The following is a 19,872-nucleotide window of genomic DNA, read 5'->3' on the forward strand; positions in this document are numbered from 1 at the left end:
AACACGACGAGGAGTATCGTGGTTATTTTTTTGTAGTTAAAAGTGATAAATTTCGAAAATTCGTCCCAGGAAAAGGATAAAGCCATGCACTACTGTGGCCTGGCGGTGCATAGACCGACCCCGCCATTCAACTGTTGTGATGACACTTTCAATTAATTAGTTAAAAACTTGCGCTTACCATTCGATTCGATCTCAGGATGTTAATAATAGCGGTTTTCCAAGTATTTATAAAAACATCTTTCATTGTGCAATATTATTCACTTTTGACAGTCAATGTCAATAACCAGTACATTGGATATTATGAGTTACTTTTCTTCAGATTTTTTTTTTTTTTTTTTTTTCATAAGCTTCATCAGTTCTCAAAATCTTCCCCTTTACCCTGAGGTCTTCAGCAGACGTGCTGATTTGCTATTTGTCCAAGTTCCGTTAATCTCTGAATAGTCGCTGCATAAGACTTTTCATTACCACCACTACCACCACCACCACCACCACCACCACCACCACCACCTCCTGCTCCTCCTCCTCCTCCTCCTCCTCCTCCTCCTCCTCCTCCTCCTCCTCCTTCTCCTCCTACTCCTCCACCACCACCACCACCATCACCACCACCACCCTCACAAACAGCACCATCATCACTGTAAATGAGAAGAACAAGAACTGTAGTAATTTCATGTTCTAAATATTTTCTATGAGATGCTTTATTTTGCTGGTTGTGTTGTTTAGCAGGTTGTTGCCTTGCGTCTTGGCGGCAGAAGTTTCGTCAAGGTTTGGAGTTGCTCCTTTCATGGCCGCGTCGCGCGTCTCATGCGTCGAATGCATCACATCCGCCAGTCTAGGAACTTCCTGCGATAGCCTTTTGGAGAGAACCCGCTAAATGTCGGCCAGTCACCGGTGAACCGAGAGCGGCGCGAAGCTGGCTGCATCTCTCGTTATGACGGGCGGGGCCCCTGGGTGCCACGCCGGGAAAGAGGAGCCGGCCGTCTTATCACCCAAGTCACGTGGCGCCCCCGGTGACGGTGACGCCGCGGACGTAGTGACGGAGGGTCATTGCGATGCCGCCGTGTCGTGGCGGCGGAGACATGGCCTGCCCGAGAGAGGGTGTCCCCGCGGCGAGCAACTAGCGTCATTAAGGGTAATTACAAACACTCGTTCCTGGCGGAGAGCAAACAAGCACTCTCGTCCTCACCCTGAAAATTAATGTTTGGTGGATTCTGCGAGTCACTTGTACGAGACGACCCCGAGGGGCCGGCGAGGTCCTATCCACCGTGCATAGAGGCTGAGTCGCGAGTCTAGTCAGGGTCCGGCAGGGACCCATGCCGGTGCTCGTCCCCTGCCTGCCTACCGCCAGTCCCCTGCCACACCCCGTTCCGTTTTCTGCTGTCCCTCGTCCAGTGGTCTGCGGCACTTGCCCAATGCTAATCCTGTTATTTAAACCCTCGGCATTCACACTGCCCACTGCAGCACTCACTTGGCTACTCACTGCACCTGTGTCCCCGCCATAGCCACACAAGGCCTGCCTCACTAGCGCCACGCTCACCTCTACCTCACAAACCCATGCACACTCATGTACCACTTAGTGATGCACCTCATAATTTGCACAATAATTCAAAGGTAGATCGAGTACTCAGTAATCACCATAACATCGATGCACCTGCCCAACCAAGTAGTACAACCAGGCATTCTTTATTTACCTGGCTATAAAGGTACTACCTGAGGTTGATGCACCTGGTTTTAAGTTACCTGGGAATTTTTGTGTACCTGGCTCAGGTGTACAAGGGTCTGAAGACACGTGTTATTTTTCGTTCGTCCGTCTTCCAAGTATTTGCCTTTGGAATTTTCCGGTTTTGGTTGTATAGTTGATTTAGAGAGAGAGAGAGAGAGAGAGAGAGAGAGAGAGAGAGAGAGAGAGAGAGAGAGAGAGAGAGAACATTGAACATTTATTATAGCTCATAAGTTATACAAATGTGACATATATGTATAAAAATAGAACATTTGGCAATAACTTAATGGCTAGCCTATTTGTAAGCAAAGCTTTTAAGAGAGAGAGAGAGAGAGAGAGAGAGAGAGAGAGAGAGAGAGAGAGAGAGAGAGAGAGAGACAGACAGACAGACAGACAGACAGACAGACCGACCGACCGACCGACCGACCGACCGACAGACAGACAGACAGACAAGATGCATTGGAATGAGAGATCCTAGAAAGTCCATCACTTTAACACTAACCGGCCCAGCACGTTCCTTGCTTCACCGTTTTACTGCGAAAGTTCGTGGAAATGTCCATCTAACCTTCTGGCGATTGATGTGTTGCAGAAAAAAAAATAATAATCTTCCTCGTCCAAAAAATGTCATAACTAAAAACACATTAATTCAACCCTTTTAATGGAATACAAGCTGATCCTCTACTTTATACAGTCTCTTAACAGACATCCGGAAAAAGGCGATGCTGGGAAGAGCCCTGAGCGATTGAGAGAGAGAGAGAGAGAGAGAGAGAGAGAGAGAGAGAGAGAGAGAGAGAGAGAGAGAGAGAGAGAGAACAACAAGAAATATAAGACTACAAAACGAAAAGAATGGAATGAAAATAAAGTAATAAGATAATGAATTCATGAAGGAAAGAAAAATAAAGAAAGGAAGTAAAAATTGCAAAGAATAAAGTATAAAAGAAAAGAGAAAACGGGAACAGTAGAATAGGGACTAAACCATGAACACGAACAAGAGAAGGATGAAAAGGACGAATAGGAAAAGAACGAGAAAAAAAAACAATGAAAGAATGAAATTAAGAAATGGAAGAGAGAGAGAGAGAGAGAGAGAGAGAGAGAGAGAGAGAGAGATGTTGATGGAGACCGTTGCTGTAAATCCAAATAACAGCCACTCCTCCCAATTACCGTGAGAGAGCCCCGGGCCGCGCAGAGTACATTGAAATCCACTAATTGTGAGAGAGACGGCCGCCATCACAGCGCCCGCCATACCAAGGGTTGTTGATGTTGTTGTTGTTGTTGTTATTATTATTATTATTATTATTATTATTATTATTATTATTATTATTATTATTATTATTATTTTTATTGTTATTATTATCATCATCATTGTCATCATTATCATTATTATTGTTATTATTGTTGTTGTTGGTGTTGGTATTGGTGGTGGTGGTGGTGGTGGTGGTGGTGATGTGTAAACTTCTTCCTTTCTTTCTTATTGTTTCGTTGTTGTTGCTGCTCCTGTTTTTTTTTTTTTTTTTTCTTTAATCCTTTTTCCTTTGCTTCTTGAATTCTACTTCCTCTTACCTCTGTTAAAATGAAGATGACGAAGGACAGAAGGACAAAAAAGAAGAATAAGGAAGACGAGGAGGAGAAAGAGAGCAAAAAAAAAAGAGGATTTCATAGGATTGCAAACAGCAAAAACATTGAAATTAATTATTGTAGTGTTTGAGAGGAGGAGGAGGAGGAGGAGGAGGAGGAGGAGGAGGAGGAGGAAGTGGTGGTGGTGGTAATGACGGTGGTGCTAGTGGTGGTGGTGAACTAGTTTATCATTTTAGTGAAATTGTGATGATTGTACGGTGAGAAGTATACCATCTCTCTCTCGCCCTCTCTCTCTCTCTCTCTCTCTCTCTCTCTCTCTCTCTCTCTCTCTCTCTCTCTCTCTCTCTCTCTCTCTCTCTCAGTACGAAATCATTAGGGTACAGACTGACCAAACCGGACAACACTCGTAGAAATTCATAAAGGGGAATTTTTGAAGGGAAAAAGAGATCACTAGAGAGAAAAGAAAGGAAAGTTTATTTACAGGAGAGAGAGAGAGAGAGAGAGAGAGAGAGAGAGAGAGAGAGAGAGAGAGAGAGAGAGAGAGAGAGAGAATTGAGTAGTTATGCCAGCCGTTGCAAAAAGAAAAGGAACAGGGCACGTAGGACTTTTAAAAGCAGGAGGAGAAGAAGAAGAAGAGGAGGGGGAGGAGGAGGATATGAAAGAGGAAGAGAAAGAGGAGGTAGAGGAGTAGGAGGGAAGAAGGAAGAGAAAGAGTAGAAGGAAAGGTGTAAGAGGAAGAGGTGGAAGAGGAGGAGGAGGAGGAGGAGGAGGAGGAGGAGGAGGAGGAGGAGGAGGAGGAGGAGGAGGAGGAGGAGGATGAAGAAGATGGTGATGAGTGAAATGATTGAAAAGGGAAAATAAAAGAAAAATGAGAATCGGACAAGGAGAAGCAGAATGAAGAAGAAGAAGAAGAAAAGAAGAAAAAAGAGTATAACAAGGAATAAGAGAGGAGGAGAAAGAGGAAGAGGAGGAAGAGGAAGAAGAAGAGGAGGAGGAGGAGGAAGAAGAGGAGGAGGAAAATGCCTAATTCCAATCTATCCTAGAAGAGAAATTTCCTCCCTTAGACAAAGCTTCCTCCACATAAAAATTCTTCCCCCCTTATTGTTTTCTCCCTCCCCTCCACCACCTCCTCTTCCCTCCTTCCCTCCCTCCCTATCCCCCCTCTCTCTCTCCCGTGCCAGGCCTCCTTGTATCCGCCCCTTCTCAGTTCTTCCTTCTCGTTCCTTTCATCATTTCTGACTAAACACATCTTGGGTTTATTATGTTTTTCCTTCCTCATATCTTCCTTGTCTTCTTCTTCTTTTTCTTTTTCTTCTTTGTATTTTTAACCTCCACCATTTTCTTTTTCTTTCTTTTTACTTTATTCTTTCTTTTCGTTATTTCTTTCGTTTTTCTTTTTTTTATTCTGTTTCGTTTCCCACCTTTTCGTCAATTTCTACTAAACACTTGTCGATTTTTTTTTTTTTTTCTTCTTCGTCGTCTCTTTCTTTTTATTTCATCTTCTTCGTCTTAACGTCAACCATTCTTTTTTTCTCTCTCTTTCTCTTTTTCTCTTTTTTTTATTTCTATTTCCATAATTTCTAGCCAGACACAACGCGATTTATTAACTTTTTCCCTTTCTCATATCTCTCTCTCTCTCTCTCTCTCTCTCTCTCTCTCTCTCTCTCTCTCTCTCTCTCTCTCTCTCTCTCTCTCTCTCTCTCTTTCTCCTCTTTTCTTTCTTCGTAACCTCCACATTACTCCTTTCTTTCCTTTCTTTTTCTTATCCTCTCTATTTTTCATCTCCATTTCCATCACATCCATCTCAACACACTAAGTTATTTCATTCCTCCCTCCATTAGTTCCTCCATCTCACTCATTCCCTGCCTTCTCCCTATTCCACCTTGCCACCTTCCCTCTATTTCACTTATTCATCCTCTCCTCACCTCACTCTTTCGTCTCATTTTCCAAGTCCGTCCCTTCCGTCTATAGATCATTTCTTTATTATCGCATTTATACGTACTGTAGGCACAAGACTTCCTAGAAACAGAGAGAGAGAGAGGGGGGGGTTATAAAGAGGGAGAAAGGGAAGGAAGGCAAGGTATAAAGAGGAAAGTATAGAGAACCGCGTTTGGTGGGAGACGATGAAGGTGACGGAGCTTAATGAACTAATTGTTGACTGTTGGGGTTACCTTCTTCCGCCCCTGAGAGAGAGAGAGAGAGAGATGGGGCCTGAGGAGGATGACAAGACCACTCCGCCCTCACACCAAACATTGAGTAGCTGTGAGACTTCCAGGAGTAAACGCTGACATTTCCTCCCTCCCTCCCTTTCCTCCATTCCTCTTCCCTCCGCATGTCTTCTTAAACCTTCCTCCGTTTTCCCGTTAAGTGTTCGTATGTAACATTTTTTTTATCATTATTATAACGTGATTCCCCGTATATCTTACCTTTCCTTCTTCCTCCTCCTCCTCCTCCTCTTCCTCCTTCTGTGCCACCTCCTCCTCCTCATTAGCTCTCTAATTGCTACTGTTTGTGTCTTGTGGGTCAATTATGGCTTAATGGCTTCACCTGTCACTTTTTTCACCTTTAATGGCCCAGTCATGACAAATGTTTCAGAAGGTCCAGAAGAGGTGATTACCCAACGCCCCTCCACTACCCCTCCACTACCCCTCCACCATCCCACGTCCCTCCACCACCCAACCCCCTTATATCTCCTCCTTCCACTGCCTAACACCCCTCCACCGTCCTTTCACTGCCCTTTCATCACTGCCCCTCCACTGTTCCTTCATCTTTTCCTACCACCACCATCACCATCACCATAGTCATCACCATCATCATCATCATCTCTACTACTGCTTCCCTACGTGACATTACATACGCATAATACATAATACATACACACATACATGGTACACATACATACATACATACATTGCCGCATCAGAAGTAGTAAGGCATATCAGTACTTTCTGGCTGTGTGTGTGTGTGTGTGTGTGTGTGTGTGTGTGTGTGTGTGCAGGTCTTCACAATGGAGCGAGTAAGGGGGAGGTAGTGGAAGGTGGGGTGAGGGAGGAGGCAAGGTAGGCAGGGGAGGGTGGTCGGCGCTTGGGGAGGTGTGGTGGTGGTGGTGGTGGTGGTGGTGGTGGTGGTGAGGGGCACTGCGGGGATGGGGAAGGCTTGGGGATGACGGGAGAGGGAGGCTAGTGAGGTGTCGGGGAGGGAATGAAGGAGTGGTAGGGACGGGAAGGAGGAGGAGGAGAAGGAGGAGGTAAAGGAGGAGGAAGATGTTTACATTGTTTTCCACTTATGAAGGAGGAAAAAACGAGACGTGCGAGAAGAGAGTTGGAGGAGTAAGGATACCATGATGAGAGAGAGAGAGAGAGAGAGAGAGAGAGAGAGAGAGAGAGAGAGAGAGAGAGAGAAGTAAGAAAAAAGGAAAAAAAGCATACACAACTGTAAAGGAAGAGCATGTAGTAGACAAGCACAAAGTATAAACCCTGACAGACTCTAAGAAACAGAAAAAAAAAAAAGAACGACGGAGGAGGAATCGTGTTGAAGGAATGAGAGAAGGAAGGAAAAATTAACAATAGGAGGAGGACGAAGAGAGGAGCGTTGAGAAGGAGGAGGAGGAGGAGGAGGAGGAAGAAGAGGAGGAGGAGGAGGAGGAGGAGGAGGAGGAGGAGACCGGTAGAGCACACTGCACCTCGCCTGGCCAAGCACCGGGACCCACAGCATCACCGGCCACCAATGACAATCCACCGTATAATCTGGAATCATTAAGCCTCGACGCATGTGACCCTCGGGCCGCGGCGTGCAGTCTAGGGGCACTGCGGTCCTGAAATAATAGCCGCACCTCCAAGCATGCATACCATTCCCCGCCACTAAACTAGGCCCGACGGATGGACCCCAGTCATGCCACACTGAGCCCCATACATAGTGGAATGGGGGATGGGATGGCGATGGTGATGGCCCGGTCCTTTGCAGCCACCCTATCCCTCTCTCTCTCTCAGGCGCCTATGTTAATAAAACGCTTTACTCTCTCACCACTAATATTTTCAAAGGCCACAGAGTTGATAATATAGAGATCTTGTTAATTTGTAACTGTAACTTCGACTTTTTGAAATTAGTAGAGAGGTGGAGAAGTGTTTCAAAGTATGCTCCTTCTCTCTCTCTCTCTCTCTCTCTCTCTCTCTCTCTCTCTCTCTCTCTCTCTCTCTCTCTCTCTCTGCCCCAGCGGCTCACCCCCACCCCCAGCAAACACAACGCATGCCATCCACCCCCGGCCATCGTAGGGGTGGAAATTGCACTCCACTGCCCCTCTTGTATAGGTTCGTGGAGGGATAAGGACGCGACCTATAATTTTTGCTGTATTTATGGGAAGGTTTAGGGCCGGAGCGGATCAAGACACCGAAGTATTGAGCAGCGCAGAGGGACGCGGGGACGAGGCTGGCGGCGGGACGAAGCTGAGTGTCGACCTTCATGCCGCCTGCAGGGATGGCTCTGTCTTGCGTCACTTCGGGGCGGTGGAAGGAAAGCGAGATGGTCGGGGTGGCGGAGGGAGGACGGCAGAGGTGGGGTGGGTGGATGGATGTGTGTGACGGGCGGGGAGGTGTGCAGTCGCGGCGTAAGGTCAAGAACGCTCGCAACACCCTACACACACACACACACACACACACACACACACACACACACACACACACACACACAGTCTGAAAATACCACTCCGCCAAGAAAATGCCACACAACTCACAGTGCTCACCTAGTATTACTCACCTTAATTACTAGATACAGCGGTACCTTTGCGTCCTCGCACTTTTCACTCCTTCTTCTGCGTCTCCTCCGGTTAGTTGTAACTTTGTCGCGGCCACCAAAAGTGAGCCGTCTCTCTCTCTCTCTCTCTCTCTCTCTCTCTCTCTCTCTCTCTCTCTCTCTCTCTACTCTCCTGAGAGAAAAAAAAAAGAGGGGGAAATGGCCAGAAACTTAAGAACTTCGAGGTAAGGCATCATGAGACATTAAGTTTAAAACATTACCTCGCGCCATTGTTGCCGTTGCTTTTTGCCCTTTTTTCCTCCTCGTGCTAATGGTCAAGTGGCGATATAATGGAGTGGCCCCTACCTATAGCCCCCATCACTGCCCTCAGGCTTCCCATTTCCAGCCCCCTATTCCCCCATTCCGTCCTCGCAGGCCAACCGACACATTAATCTAAATTACAGGATGTGATGAATGAGCGAATTTTTATAGCACGGCCAGCATCCCTGTGCCCATCCCTCCCATATCCCTCCCTTGCCTTTATTTTTACTCCTCCTCCTCCTCCTCCTCCTCCTCCTCCTTTCTACCATCCCTCTCTTTCTTCCCGCTCCAGCCTCTCACGAACGCATCTAGATTTTTAGGAATGTTAGAAAGAGAGAGAGAGAGAGAGAGAGAGAGAGAGAGAGAGAGAGAGAGTTGTAGGCATGTATGGAAGGCATGCATAACTACCAGTACCTAACTTTCACCACCCTTGCGCCCACACACACACACACACACACACACACACACACACACACACACACACACACACACACACACACACACTTTCAAATAAGCAGATCACTTATACTTACATACATACACCCACGGTTCATTCACCCAAAGCACGTTAAGCCTCATTTCGTGTCCATTCTTCTCTTTTCTCTTTCTCCTCTCTCCTCTTCTTTTGTCTCATCTCATTTCTCCTCCTCCTCCTCCTCCTCCTCCTCCTCCTCCTCCTCCTCCTCCTCTTCCTTTCTCATTTCAGTTAATATCGTTTTCATTTATCATTACTTCTTTATCGCTATCATTGGTGCTAACACAGTAGTATACAGTAGTAGTAGTAGTAGTAGTAGTAGTAGTAGTAGTATCAGTGGTAGTAGTAGCAGTAGTAGTAGTGACGGTAGTAGTAGTAGTAGTAGTAGTAGTAGTAGTAGTAGTAGTAGTAGTAGTAGTAGTAGTAGTAGTAGTAGTAGTAGCAGTAGCAGTAGTAGTAGTGACGATAGTGGTGGTGGTGGTGGTGGTGGTAGTAACATTATCTTATTCTATTATTACAACAACAACAACAACAGCAGCAACTACTACTACTACCACCACTACTACTACTACTACTACTACTACTACTACTACTACTACTACTACTACTACTAGAGAGAGAGAGAGAGAGAGAGAGAGAGAGAGAGAGAGAGAGAGAGAGAGATTCAGGAAGGGCACTCACCAGGCATGACTTAGTTGTCCAGTAGAAAGTAGCAAAGAATGTTTATCAATATATGAGGGCAGGAGAAGGAAAGGGAGTGGGTAGGAGGGGGTTGAGTGTGAGGGCGTGTGAAGGTGGGGGGAGGGGAGGTGATAGGATGGGAATGGTTTCAACAGCCTCTAGGGGCATGGGTGATGGGTGACCAACCTTTTCCTACCCTCCCCTTCCCTTTCTCTTTCCCTCTCTCTTACTCTATATTAATCTCTATCTCTTCATCTCGACACTCCGTTCTGCAATAAGAAATATCTATCAAAGTGATGGGCGTCATTATCTCTATCGCTTTCTACCGTCACCTTCACCACCATCACCACCGTCATTATCAGCGTCCTTCAACACCATCATCATCATTAACATTGTCACGTGCGAACATTCTAAAAGGCGCCACGGTTTCTTGAGGACGCCGCTCCATTGCGTCATCATTCGATAGCGCAGTGGCGGAGTTCACTGCGGCCCATCAGTCTAATTGCCTTAGATTGAAAGTAAAAGTAGGAGAATTACAGGAATTACTGCTTGATTTTGAAATGAAAAGATGGTGTGGCGGCGGCGGTTTTTTTTTTTTTTTTTTGGGTGGGGGTGGAGAGGGAGGAAAGAGGAGCTCAGATCTTAAAACACTGAGTAGAATGTTCCATCTTCTCCCGCCCAATCACTTATTTCTTTTATTTTGTCTTTTTTTTTTTGTTAGCGTTACTAGCTGTGATCATGTGTCCTTTTCTTCTTCCCGGGAACCTCCAAACACACACTGTCAATTAGGTGAGTTCGTCTCGTAGCCCATAAATCATTACAATATAAATCAATCAAAACTCCCATATCTTCTCCTTTTTCTATGATTTACGGCAGCCATCCAGCATCCCTTACCTGGGCACCGCGATACCCAAGGAGCCTTAATATGCGATACTTGGGATTCCTGACTCCGAGTGAAAAATAATGATGCCACATAATACCTCATAGCGCGTCGTTTGAAGCGTCGAGACCAGAGAGCAAAGAAGATGTGTGTAGCTGAGAGAGAGAGAGAGAGAGAGAGAGAGAGAGAGAGAGAGAGAGAGAGAGAGAGCATTGATTTACGACGGCAAGGGGAAGCGCTGGCGTTGTTTGCTGCCAGACAATTTTGCCAGCCTGCCTACCAGTCCTCGCTAAGCTCCGAACTTCACCTAACTCCCCAAATCGACTCAGCTGCCTATTCTCTAACCAAACACACACACACACACACACATAGAATCGATTGTTTCAGTAGTGACTTTGAGTATCTGATGGTGATGAGCGAACATCTAGAAATGGTAACAGTCTCCCGCAGAATGAAGAACTTGTCAGGCGTTAAAGAAACAATACTGACGCATTTTTCCCCATTCCTTCCTTGCTTTAAAGGATTACAATATGGAGATTCAAGATTGCAAGAAAATAGACACTGCAAAAGACCAGTCGACCTACACAAAACTGCTCCTGAAAAATGTATAATTTATTTTTTATCATACTTTCTATAGTAGTATGATTAGTAATGAATGAAGAGGAGGGAATATTTTCTTCTTGTTTGGCACTTGGCAGGCCCTTTGTTCTCTCGCCATTAGGACACACATACACACACAAACTATATAAGCCCTTTCAACTGGGTAGAAATTGCAAAATTTATTTTTGTTTTCACACGTAGCTAATATTCTTATGGATACTTACAAAGATGTAGGCTACTTACCAAGGTGTCCCAAGTGGCAGTTTAAGAGTTAAACACCACTTGCACAACTTTGTGACTCGGGAAGTGTGAGGTTGTGTAGTATTGCAGTAATATCATACCATAGTAGAAATAGTAGAAGCGTTATTCCTGATGCCTCTGCTGCTGTTGCTGTTGTTGTAGTGAAAGTAGAGTGCGTAGTAACATTTAATCACCACGCTTACCTTAAGGGTCACGAATTAACCCCACGACTTCTGTATAAATCTTTGGAACTGTCAACTCTCTCTCTCTCTCTCTCTCTCTCTCTCTCTCTCTCTCTACGTCCTTGACTGTCACTTAGCAAGCTGAGGTTATTGCACCTTTTTAGCTCATATCACGAAGCTTCTCCACTAATGCGTAAAATTGTCTTTCTCTCTACACTCGCAGCTCGAGCACCCAAATCTTAACAATTCATTCCTTTTGCAGGCACACCACGACTCACTGGCACGGGAACGATCTCAGTGCTGGTGCAGGATGAGAACGACCATGCCCCAAGATTCGAGAATGAGGTGTATCAGGCTGAGGTCAGCGAGTCCGTGGATCCTGACACCCAGGTGGTCGCCGTGGCTGCTACCGACATGGACTCCGGTGCCAATGCCAAGATCAGGTAAGGGACTAACTGGGAAAAGAGAAAGCCAGCAGAGAGAAAAAGGCAAAAGAAAGATAAATGAGTGGTTGAAATTAGCTAGGTGTGCGTGTATAAGTGTAGGAGTAATGATTCTTGACGAAATAATGGGATGAATGAAAAGTGATTTATGTATGGATAAACTGCTGTATGTAAATGAAAATATGTATTGGAGAGAGAGAGAGAGAGAGGAATGGGGATGTGAGAAATTTCGCAACAAGGAAGGTGTGTGTGTGTGTGTGTGTGTGTGTGTGTGTGTGTGTTTTATATTTGAAAAAGTGTCCAAACTTTTGCAGATGGCAGCCAGCTCACATCTAATCCTATCCATTAAGTCCTTCACCCTAAATCTACAGCCAACCTGAGACACACACTCCATATTTAATCCCTGCCATACTGATACCAACTGCACACCCCTGCACTCTAAATTCCAGCCAACCCCACTTACAACCTTTCACATTTAACTCCCTTCACAGGTTAAACTCTCTACTAGTCCCATCCATGCATTCCTTCACTCTAAACCCACTACCAACCTTACCCACCCAGCCATTCATACTGAATCCACCAACAACCTCTGCAGCACAGCCCAGCAATCTTATGTTTCCACCAGATATTCATTGGTGGAGGGAGCTGCTGGAGTCTTCATGGTGGAGGAATGGACTGGCATTATCCGCACAGTGGCTCATCTGGATCGGGAGAAGGTGGCTCGGTATATGCTGGTGCTGCAGGCTCAAGACTCCTCCTTGACTGAAGCCCGCTCAGCCACCACACAGGTAAGACACTTCCTCATTGGTGCTACTTTTGGTTACATACATGTTGATGTGGATGTTTAATGCTGTGCCTGCAGTAGCATGAACATGAATTTATGTGCTTGTGTGTGTGCCCTCAGTGGTAATGTAGTCATTCATCACCTCTCCTCAGTGGCAGCTTAAACACACCTAAACTCTGCACTTTCAGCATTACTGTACATGTATATGTAGATGTGTGTTTTCATCAGTACTAGTAGTCTTTGTGTTCAAGTTCATCCTGACACCAACACCAAGGAGACAATTGTTGTAGAAAAAAAAAAAAGCACTGCCACCACAACAGCAGTGACTAATGGATTTTGTGTAACTTGTAATAATCATTATAGCCATCTTTTATCACATTCAAAGTAATTTCCCTCAAAGTGTAATATATATACAGACATGTGCAGATTATGAAGTTTGTTACATTCTTATAACAATGATTCATTTCAGAGTAATCTAACTTGGTAATTTGAACATTGAGGTAACAAAGTGCTTTATGACTTGCAGGTTATGGTGACTGTGACAGATGAGAATGACAATGCACCAACCTTCACCCAGAGCCAGTACCTCATCCATGTGCCAGACCCCATGGCTCCAGGTGTGTGCCTCCCCACCCCCTCACATACCTGCATTACAAGCTTTCATTCATCTGACCCCTCCTCTGAAGAAGAATTAGAGATTAATCAGAAAGAAGGAACATAAGCATTTTCAATACTCAGAATATGTCTTGGGAATCAGATCCAGGGACAGAGAGTGTCTGGTGTTATCTTCTAAATGACCAACCAATAATGATGATAGATAGTGCCTAGTTATAAAGACAGTTTTATATACTACATTTAAGTCTACTCATCATAACTTCTGCTTTTATATTTCATTACAGTTAAGCAAACTATTCTTTTTCTGTAAACTAAACGAGCAACATGTAAACTTTAACTATGTTTCATTGCAGGAAACTTTGTATTTGGGAGTGAGGCCCTGGACCCTGATGATGGTGCAAATGGACGAGTCACTTACTACCTCTCTGGCAATGATGCTGATAAATTCTACATGAACCAGGAAACAGGTGTCATCAAGGCATCAACAGCACTAGCTGGGGAAGAGGAATACCAACTGGAGGTTCTTGCAACTGACTCTGGAGAGACACCACTCTCCACCACAGCCACCTTGCAGGTCCACCTCAAACCAAACACTCTGTTCCCAGTCTTTGATGCGCTTGAGAAAACCTTCAGCTTCAGTGAGGCAGCACGTGGGGATTTGGTGACAACCCTCACTGCTGCATCTCCCAAGGCTGGTCCCATGAGTGCTGTTCGCTTCAGTATTGCTGGCGGAAATGTGGGCCAAGCCTTTGTTGTCGATGAGAACACTGGTGAGCTACGCATCTCACAGTTTGGTCTGGACTATGAAACAGCAGCACGATATGAAGTGTGGGTGGCTGCACAAGACTCTGATGACCCACCTCTTGCCTCTGTAACTCAACTTGTGGTCAATGTCAATGACTACAATGATAATGCACCTGTGTTTTCACAGTCAGTATATAATGCCAGCATCCTGGAAGCACAGTATCCACCCCAGTTGGTGGCAACAGTCACTGCCACTGACAGAGACTCTGGCACTAATGCTGAGGTTGTCTACCAGCTCCGCAGAGACTCGCCAGCTGCCGAGGCCTTCACACTGGATGCTGAGACTGGCCGTATCTACACCAAGATCCAGCTCGACCGAGAGGAGGTGGAAGTGTATACACTGACAGTAGAGGCTGTGGACAAAGGCACTCCAGCACAAACAGGCACTGCTATGGTAGTTGTTACTGTTCAGGATAAAAATGATAACCCACCACGTTTCACCCGTTTGTTCAGTGTCAATGTGACAGAGAATGCTGAAGTGGGAACATTTGTAATCCAGGTAACCTCAAGTGACAGGGACATTGGTGAGAATGCTAATGCAACCTACAGTTTTACTGAAAACCCTGGTGGCAAGTTCTACATTGACTCTGTGAGTGGCAATGTGACAGTGGCAAGAGCCATTGACCGGGAGCTCAATGATGAATACCTACTAAAGGTCTCTGCTGTGGATGGCTCATGGCGTGCAGAAACACCACTCACCATAACTGTGCAAGATGAGAATGATAATGCCCCAGAATTTGAGCAGAGTTACTATGTCTTTAATTTCCCAGAACTGCAAAGAAATGTGGCTTTTGTAGGTCAAGTCACAGCTACAGATCGTGACAAGCAAGGTCCCAACAGCATAATTTCATACTCGCTCAAATTCCCTTCAGATTTCTTTAGCGTAGATCCGGCAAGTGGGGACATTTTCTCAAAACAAGCACTACAATACAAGCACACACTCAAGGGTCCCTCTCCAGAGAATCAATATCAGCTGGTGGTAGTTGCCACAGATAATGGGAAGCCACCCATGTCCTCAGAGAGCTCAATTGAGATCAATGTAGTGGATGCAAACAACAATCCACCAAAGTTCTTGCAAGATCGATACTTCACACCTGTTCCTGAGAACTCTGCTATTGGGCAGTCTATCATACAACTTGAAGCCATAGACGAACATGACTTTGGCATCAATGCTGAAATAGAGTACCAGAAGGTGGGTGGCAATGGCACCGACTATTTCTTGCTGGAACAGAAGACCGGATGGATCACAGTAGCACGGCAGCTGCAGGGACGAGTGGACACTCAGTTTGTGCTGCTGGTGCGTGCCTTGGACCGCGGTGTTCCCCCACTGCAAGATGAGGTGCTGGTCACTTTGGTGGTGACTGGTGAGAACAAATATGCTCCAGAATTCCAGGCACTCAGTTATCAGTTCAGTGTTCTGGAAAATGAGCCATTAGGTAACACCATTGGCACACTGCTGGCCAAGGATGGTGACAAGGGTCCTAATGGTATTGTACGTTATTCCATCACAAGTGGCAATGAGGCAGGCAAGTTTGCAATTGATGAAAACACTGGAGATGTAACTATCATGCATCCACTGGACTATGACTCTGTACAGGAATACACCCTCAACATCACTGCACGTGACTTGGCCTTTCAGCCTCTCAATTCCACAGCCCTTCTCACAGTTGTGCTCACTGACATCAATGACAACCCACCCAGATTCAGTCATGACAAATATGATGCTTATATTGCTGAAAATGCCAATGCTGGCACGACAGTGTTCAAGCTCAATGCCACAGATATAGATTTGACAAAGAATGCTGTGATCAAATACTCTCTGGTGGGAGGAGATGGAAAGGAATATTTTTCAGTGGATCCTGATACAGGAGTGGTCATTTCCAAGCGTGTATTTGACTATGAGGAAAAGAGCCAATATGTGTTGAATGTGCGTGCTGCCAATCCTGATTCCTCTCAGTGGGGTTCTACCATCCTCGTGGTGCACGTCACTGGCCGGAATGAGTTCTTCCCTCGCTTCATTCAGTCAGTGTTTCAGTTCACTGTGTCAGAGTCAGCTCAGATTGGCACATCAGTGGGTGCTATTCAGGCCACAGATGAAGACAAAGGAGAGGATGGGATGGTGTATTACCTTCTTGTAGGTGCAAGTAATGATCGTGGCTTCCTCATTCAGCCAACCACAGGTGTCATTACAGTGGCACGCAGTCTTGACCGAGAAAGCCAGAACAGAGTGGTACTCACTGTCATGGCCAAGAATGCTGGCAGCATTCGTGGAAATGATACTGACGAGGCACAGATCACAATTTCCATCCAGGACGGCAATGATCCACCAGTATTCTCCCAACCTCTGTATGAAACGCGCCTCTCTGAAGGTGCTCTGGTGGGCACGCTTGTACTTACTGTTACAGCAGTGGATTCTGATGTGCAACCACAGAATAACCAGTTCACGTACTCTATCATTGGTGGAAACCTGGGACAGGTGTTCAAAGTGGACCCACAGAGTGGTGTGATTGAAACAACAGCCCAGTTGGATCGTGAGACCATTCAAGTCTACAACTTGACAGTGGGTGCCATTGACAATGGATCACCACCACAGACTGGCACCACGCTTGTCCGTGTCATCTTGGACGATGTGAATGATAATGGTCCACAGTTTGATCCTCCTAACATCGTGGGCTATGTAGGAGAGAATGAACCAGCAATGACCTCAGTGATGACTCTCAGTGCCACTGATCCAGACTTAGCACCTAACACACAGCCTTTCACGTACTACATTGTAGGTGGTGAACACCGTGAATTCTTCACAGTAGACCAAGCTACGGGGGAGGTCAAGACTACCCGCAGCATTGACCGTGAAACTACACCAAAGCTCACCTTCCGCATTGAGGTGGAGGACAGCGGCAAGCCTAAGATGAAGTCTGAATACCCAGTGTCCATCATTGTGGTGGACAAGAATGACTCTCCTTCCACACCACGCACTGTCACAGTCAAGGTCCAGACCTTCCAGGGAGTCTTCCCAGGAGGCAAAGTGGCTGATGTCCATCCCAATGATGCTGATACAGCTGGTCAATATTTCTGTGAGATTCTGACAGAAGATGCTGCCATCTTCTCCATCCCCAATGCCTGCAACCTGCATGCTATGAGAGTGCCAAGGGACCACACGTACACGCTAAGTGTTTCAGGCAATGATGGCAAACACCCGGATGTCACCTCTAAGGTTACTCTTCAGTTTGAATCCTTTGACAACAATACACTGGACAATAGCCTGACACTGAGACTGCTGAATGTCACAGCTGAACGTTTTCTTCGTCTGTACTACAAGCCTTTTGTAGACACACTGGTGCCTATGTTTGCAGGAGGCCAAGTCCGCATCTACTCTATGCTGGATGTTGACTCCCACACAGACCTGACACTCTCAGTGGCCTCTCAAGGTGGCAGCTCCTTCCTCCAGCCAGCTGAAGTGACTCGCAAACTTGCAGTGGAGGAACCCAGCCTCACCCAGTCTTTGCAGGGACTACAGATGATTGTTGACTACAACCCCTGCAGTGACACACCTTGCAAGAATGGTGGCGAGTGTTCTCATGGCATTCATGCTTATGGAGAAACAGAGATCACAGATTCTCCCAGCTTCATTTTTACATCATCACTCATTCGCCACGATGTGTCATGCAGATGTCGTCAGGGCTTCACAGGGTCAAGGTGTGAACTACGCCAAGACCCATGTTCACCTAACCCTTGCCAGTTTGGTGGTACCTGCTCTAGGAAGAGTTTCCATTTCATGTGTACCTGTCCCCCTACTCGCCAAGGACCACAGTGTGAGTTTGACAAGACCAATGCCTGCGATGACAACCCGTGCCGCAATGGAGGTTCATGTCAGACAACACTGGAAGGTGGTTTCTTCTGTCTGTGTCGACCAGGGTACCGAGGGAACCAGTGTGAGCTGGCCAGCGAGTCCTGCCGTCCTAACCCTTGTCTCAATGGAGGTTCTTGTGTCTCCCTCAAGCCTGGCTACCACTGTTCATGCAAGATTAACTTCTATGGCACCCATTGTGAAAAGTCTACCTTCAGCTTTAGTGAACTTTCCTATATGACTTTCCCTACCTTAGACTCCACCACAAATGACATCTCCATCACTTTCTCTACCAACAAACCTGATGCACTTCTTGTCTACAATTATGGTCTTCAAACGGGTGGTCGCTCTGACTTTGTGGCCATTGAGCTGAAAGGTGGACAGCCTCGCTTTAGCTTTGGTGGAGCAAGAACAGCCATCTCCAGGATCCAAGTGGAGAAATCAGTATCAGATGGCAAGTGGTACAAACTGACAGCAACTCGCAATGGGCGGGTCATCTCCCTCAGTGTTGCTTCCTGTACCCACAATGGAGAGACGTGTGATGAATGTCGCTCCAATGATGGCACCTGCTACAGTGATGACACAGCACGCACTGGGTGAGTTGATGACTGAACTTTCTCACTGAAATGTGCAGTAGATGAATATAACTTTTTAGATATTGTAATAAACTTAACTCCATCTCATACTTATTAACTCATGGTTTGCAGGACACTTAACTTCAACAATGAGCCCATGTACCTGGGTGGAGTGATGACAGTTGATCCCCTACAAGAGCGGCCAGGTCAAGTTCTTGCTGATGACTTCATTGGATGCATCCAGACAGTGTCTATAAATGGTCGGCCACTTAATCTCACAGGTCCCATCCAGGTAAGTAACAGACAATGGATTGTTTTTCATTTACTTTGCTTTCTTTTTGTTTACAGACAGTAAACAAAATTACTTGTGTATGAAATGAGCATGTTTTGTACCTTAATTCATTTACTGTTTATCACAAGTAAACTTTCCTTACAAACTTCTCACCAGCCACCTTATCATTATGTTTCCATTTTTCTCCTTTCTGTAGCTAACAGCTTGTATTTCCTTAGGCTCGAGGGATCTCTGACACGTGTGAACGAGTGGCTGACGTGTGTGCAGGGAACCCATGTGGTGAGGGTGCCACCTGCCTCGACCGCTGGTCCACTCACATGTGCCGCTGTGCCAATGGTTTGGTGGCACCAGACTGTGAAGCATCCCTCCGCCCTGCCTCTTTCACCCGTGGTGCTTATGTAGAGTTCCTCATAACAGAACAGCACCGCCGCCGCCAGCTGCTGCCACGCCTCTATGAGCAACACTCCCGCTGGTCACGGGAAGTACGCTCCCGTCACTCTCGCCAAGTGTCACCTCCGCCACCCAAGAGCCTCTCCTTCAGCTTCCGCACCAGGATGGAAGATGGACTCTTGCTGCACTCAGCCACCAACAATGACTTCACACTGGTGGAGGTACGCGGAGGACGGCTGCAGTACACTTCCAAGCTGGGTGCCAATCAGCCCATCAATATGACTATTCCAGAAATGTCAGTCAGTGATGGGGCTTGGCACAACCTCACCCTGCTAGCTGCCCAGGCCACCTTCAGGCTGGTGCTGGATGGTGTGCCTGTTGGTGAGGAGCTGGATCTTCCTTACATTCATGACTTCCTGGATGCCTACCTCACTTCCCTCACCCTGGGTGCTGCCCCTCGCTTCTCTGGTCAGCTCCCCTACACTCCTGTCGGTAAGTTGAAATTCTTTTACTGTTTAAGCATTGTTTTATTCCACCTAGTCTGTCCTACCTACATCTTTTAGAATAAATTATCCTATTACTGTCAATGATGCTCAAATAGCAAATTATTAGAACAGCCAGGTAAGGTAAGCTTTTTTTGCGATGTACTGATTCTTTTTATATTTTTATACCTTTATTATTTCCATCAATATAGTACTAAATATATTTACAGTCAAGTTAGTA

The 19,872-nt window shown here is 46.1% G+C and overlaps 1 protein-coding gene across 1 annotated transcript in view; it reads left to right on the forward strand.

Moving 5' to 3' along the window:
• Positions 1-19,872, forward strand: part of LOC123505731 (cadherin-related tumor suppressor-like) — a 194,332-nt gene that overhangs the window by 170,985 nt on the left and 3,475 nt on the right. Inside the window, exons 8-13 of the mRNA XM_045257381.1 lie at positions 11,662-11,842; positions 12,468-12,630; positions 13,153-13,243; positions 13,595-18,488; positions 18,600-18,759; positions 18,978-19,641. Coding sequence (XP_045113316.1) covers positions 11,662-11,842; positions 12,468-12,630; positions 13,153-13,243; positions 13,595-18,488; positions 18,600-18,759; positions 18,978-19,641 — 6,153 coding nt within the window. The remainder of the gene's footprint in view (positions 1-11,661; positions 11,843-12,467; positions 12,631-13,152; positions 13,244-13,594; positions 18,489-18,599; positions 18,760-18,977; positions 19,642-19,872) is intronic.

The sequence above is a fragment of the Portunus trituberculatus genome, chromosome 18 (assembly GCF_017591435.1).
Source record: "Portunus trituberculatus isolate SZX2019 chromosome 18, ASM1759143v1, whole genome shotgun sequence".
Classification (NCBI taxonomy): domain Eukaryota; kingdom Metazoa; phylum Arthropoda; class Malacostraca; order Decapoda; family Portunidae; genus Portunus; species Portunus trituberculatus.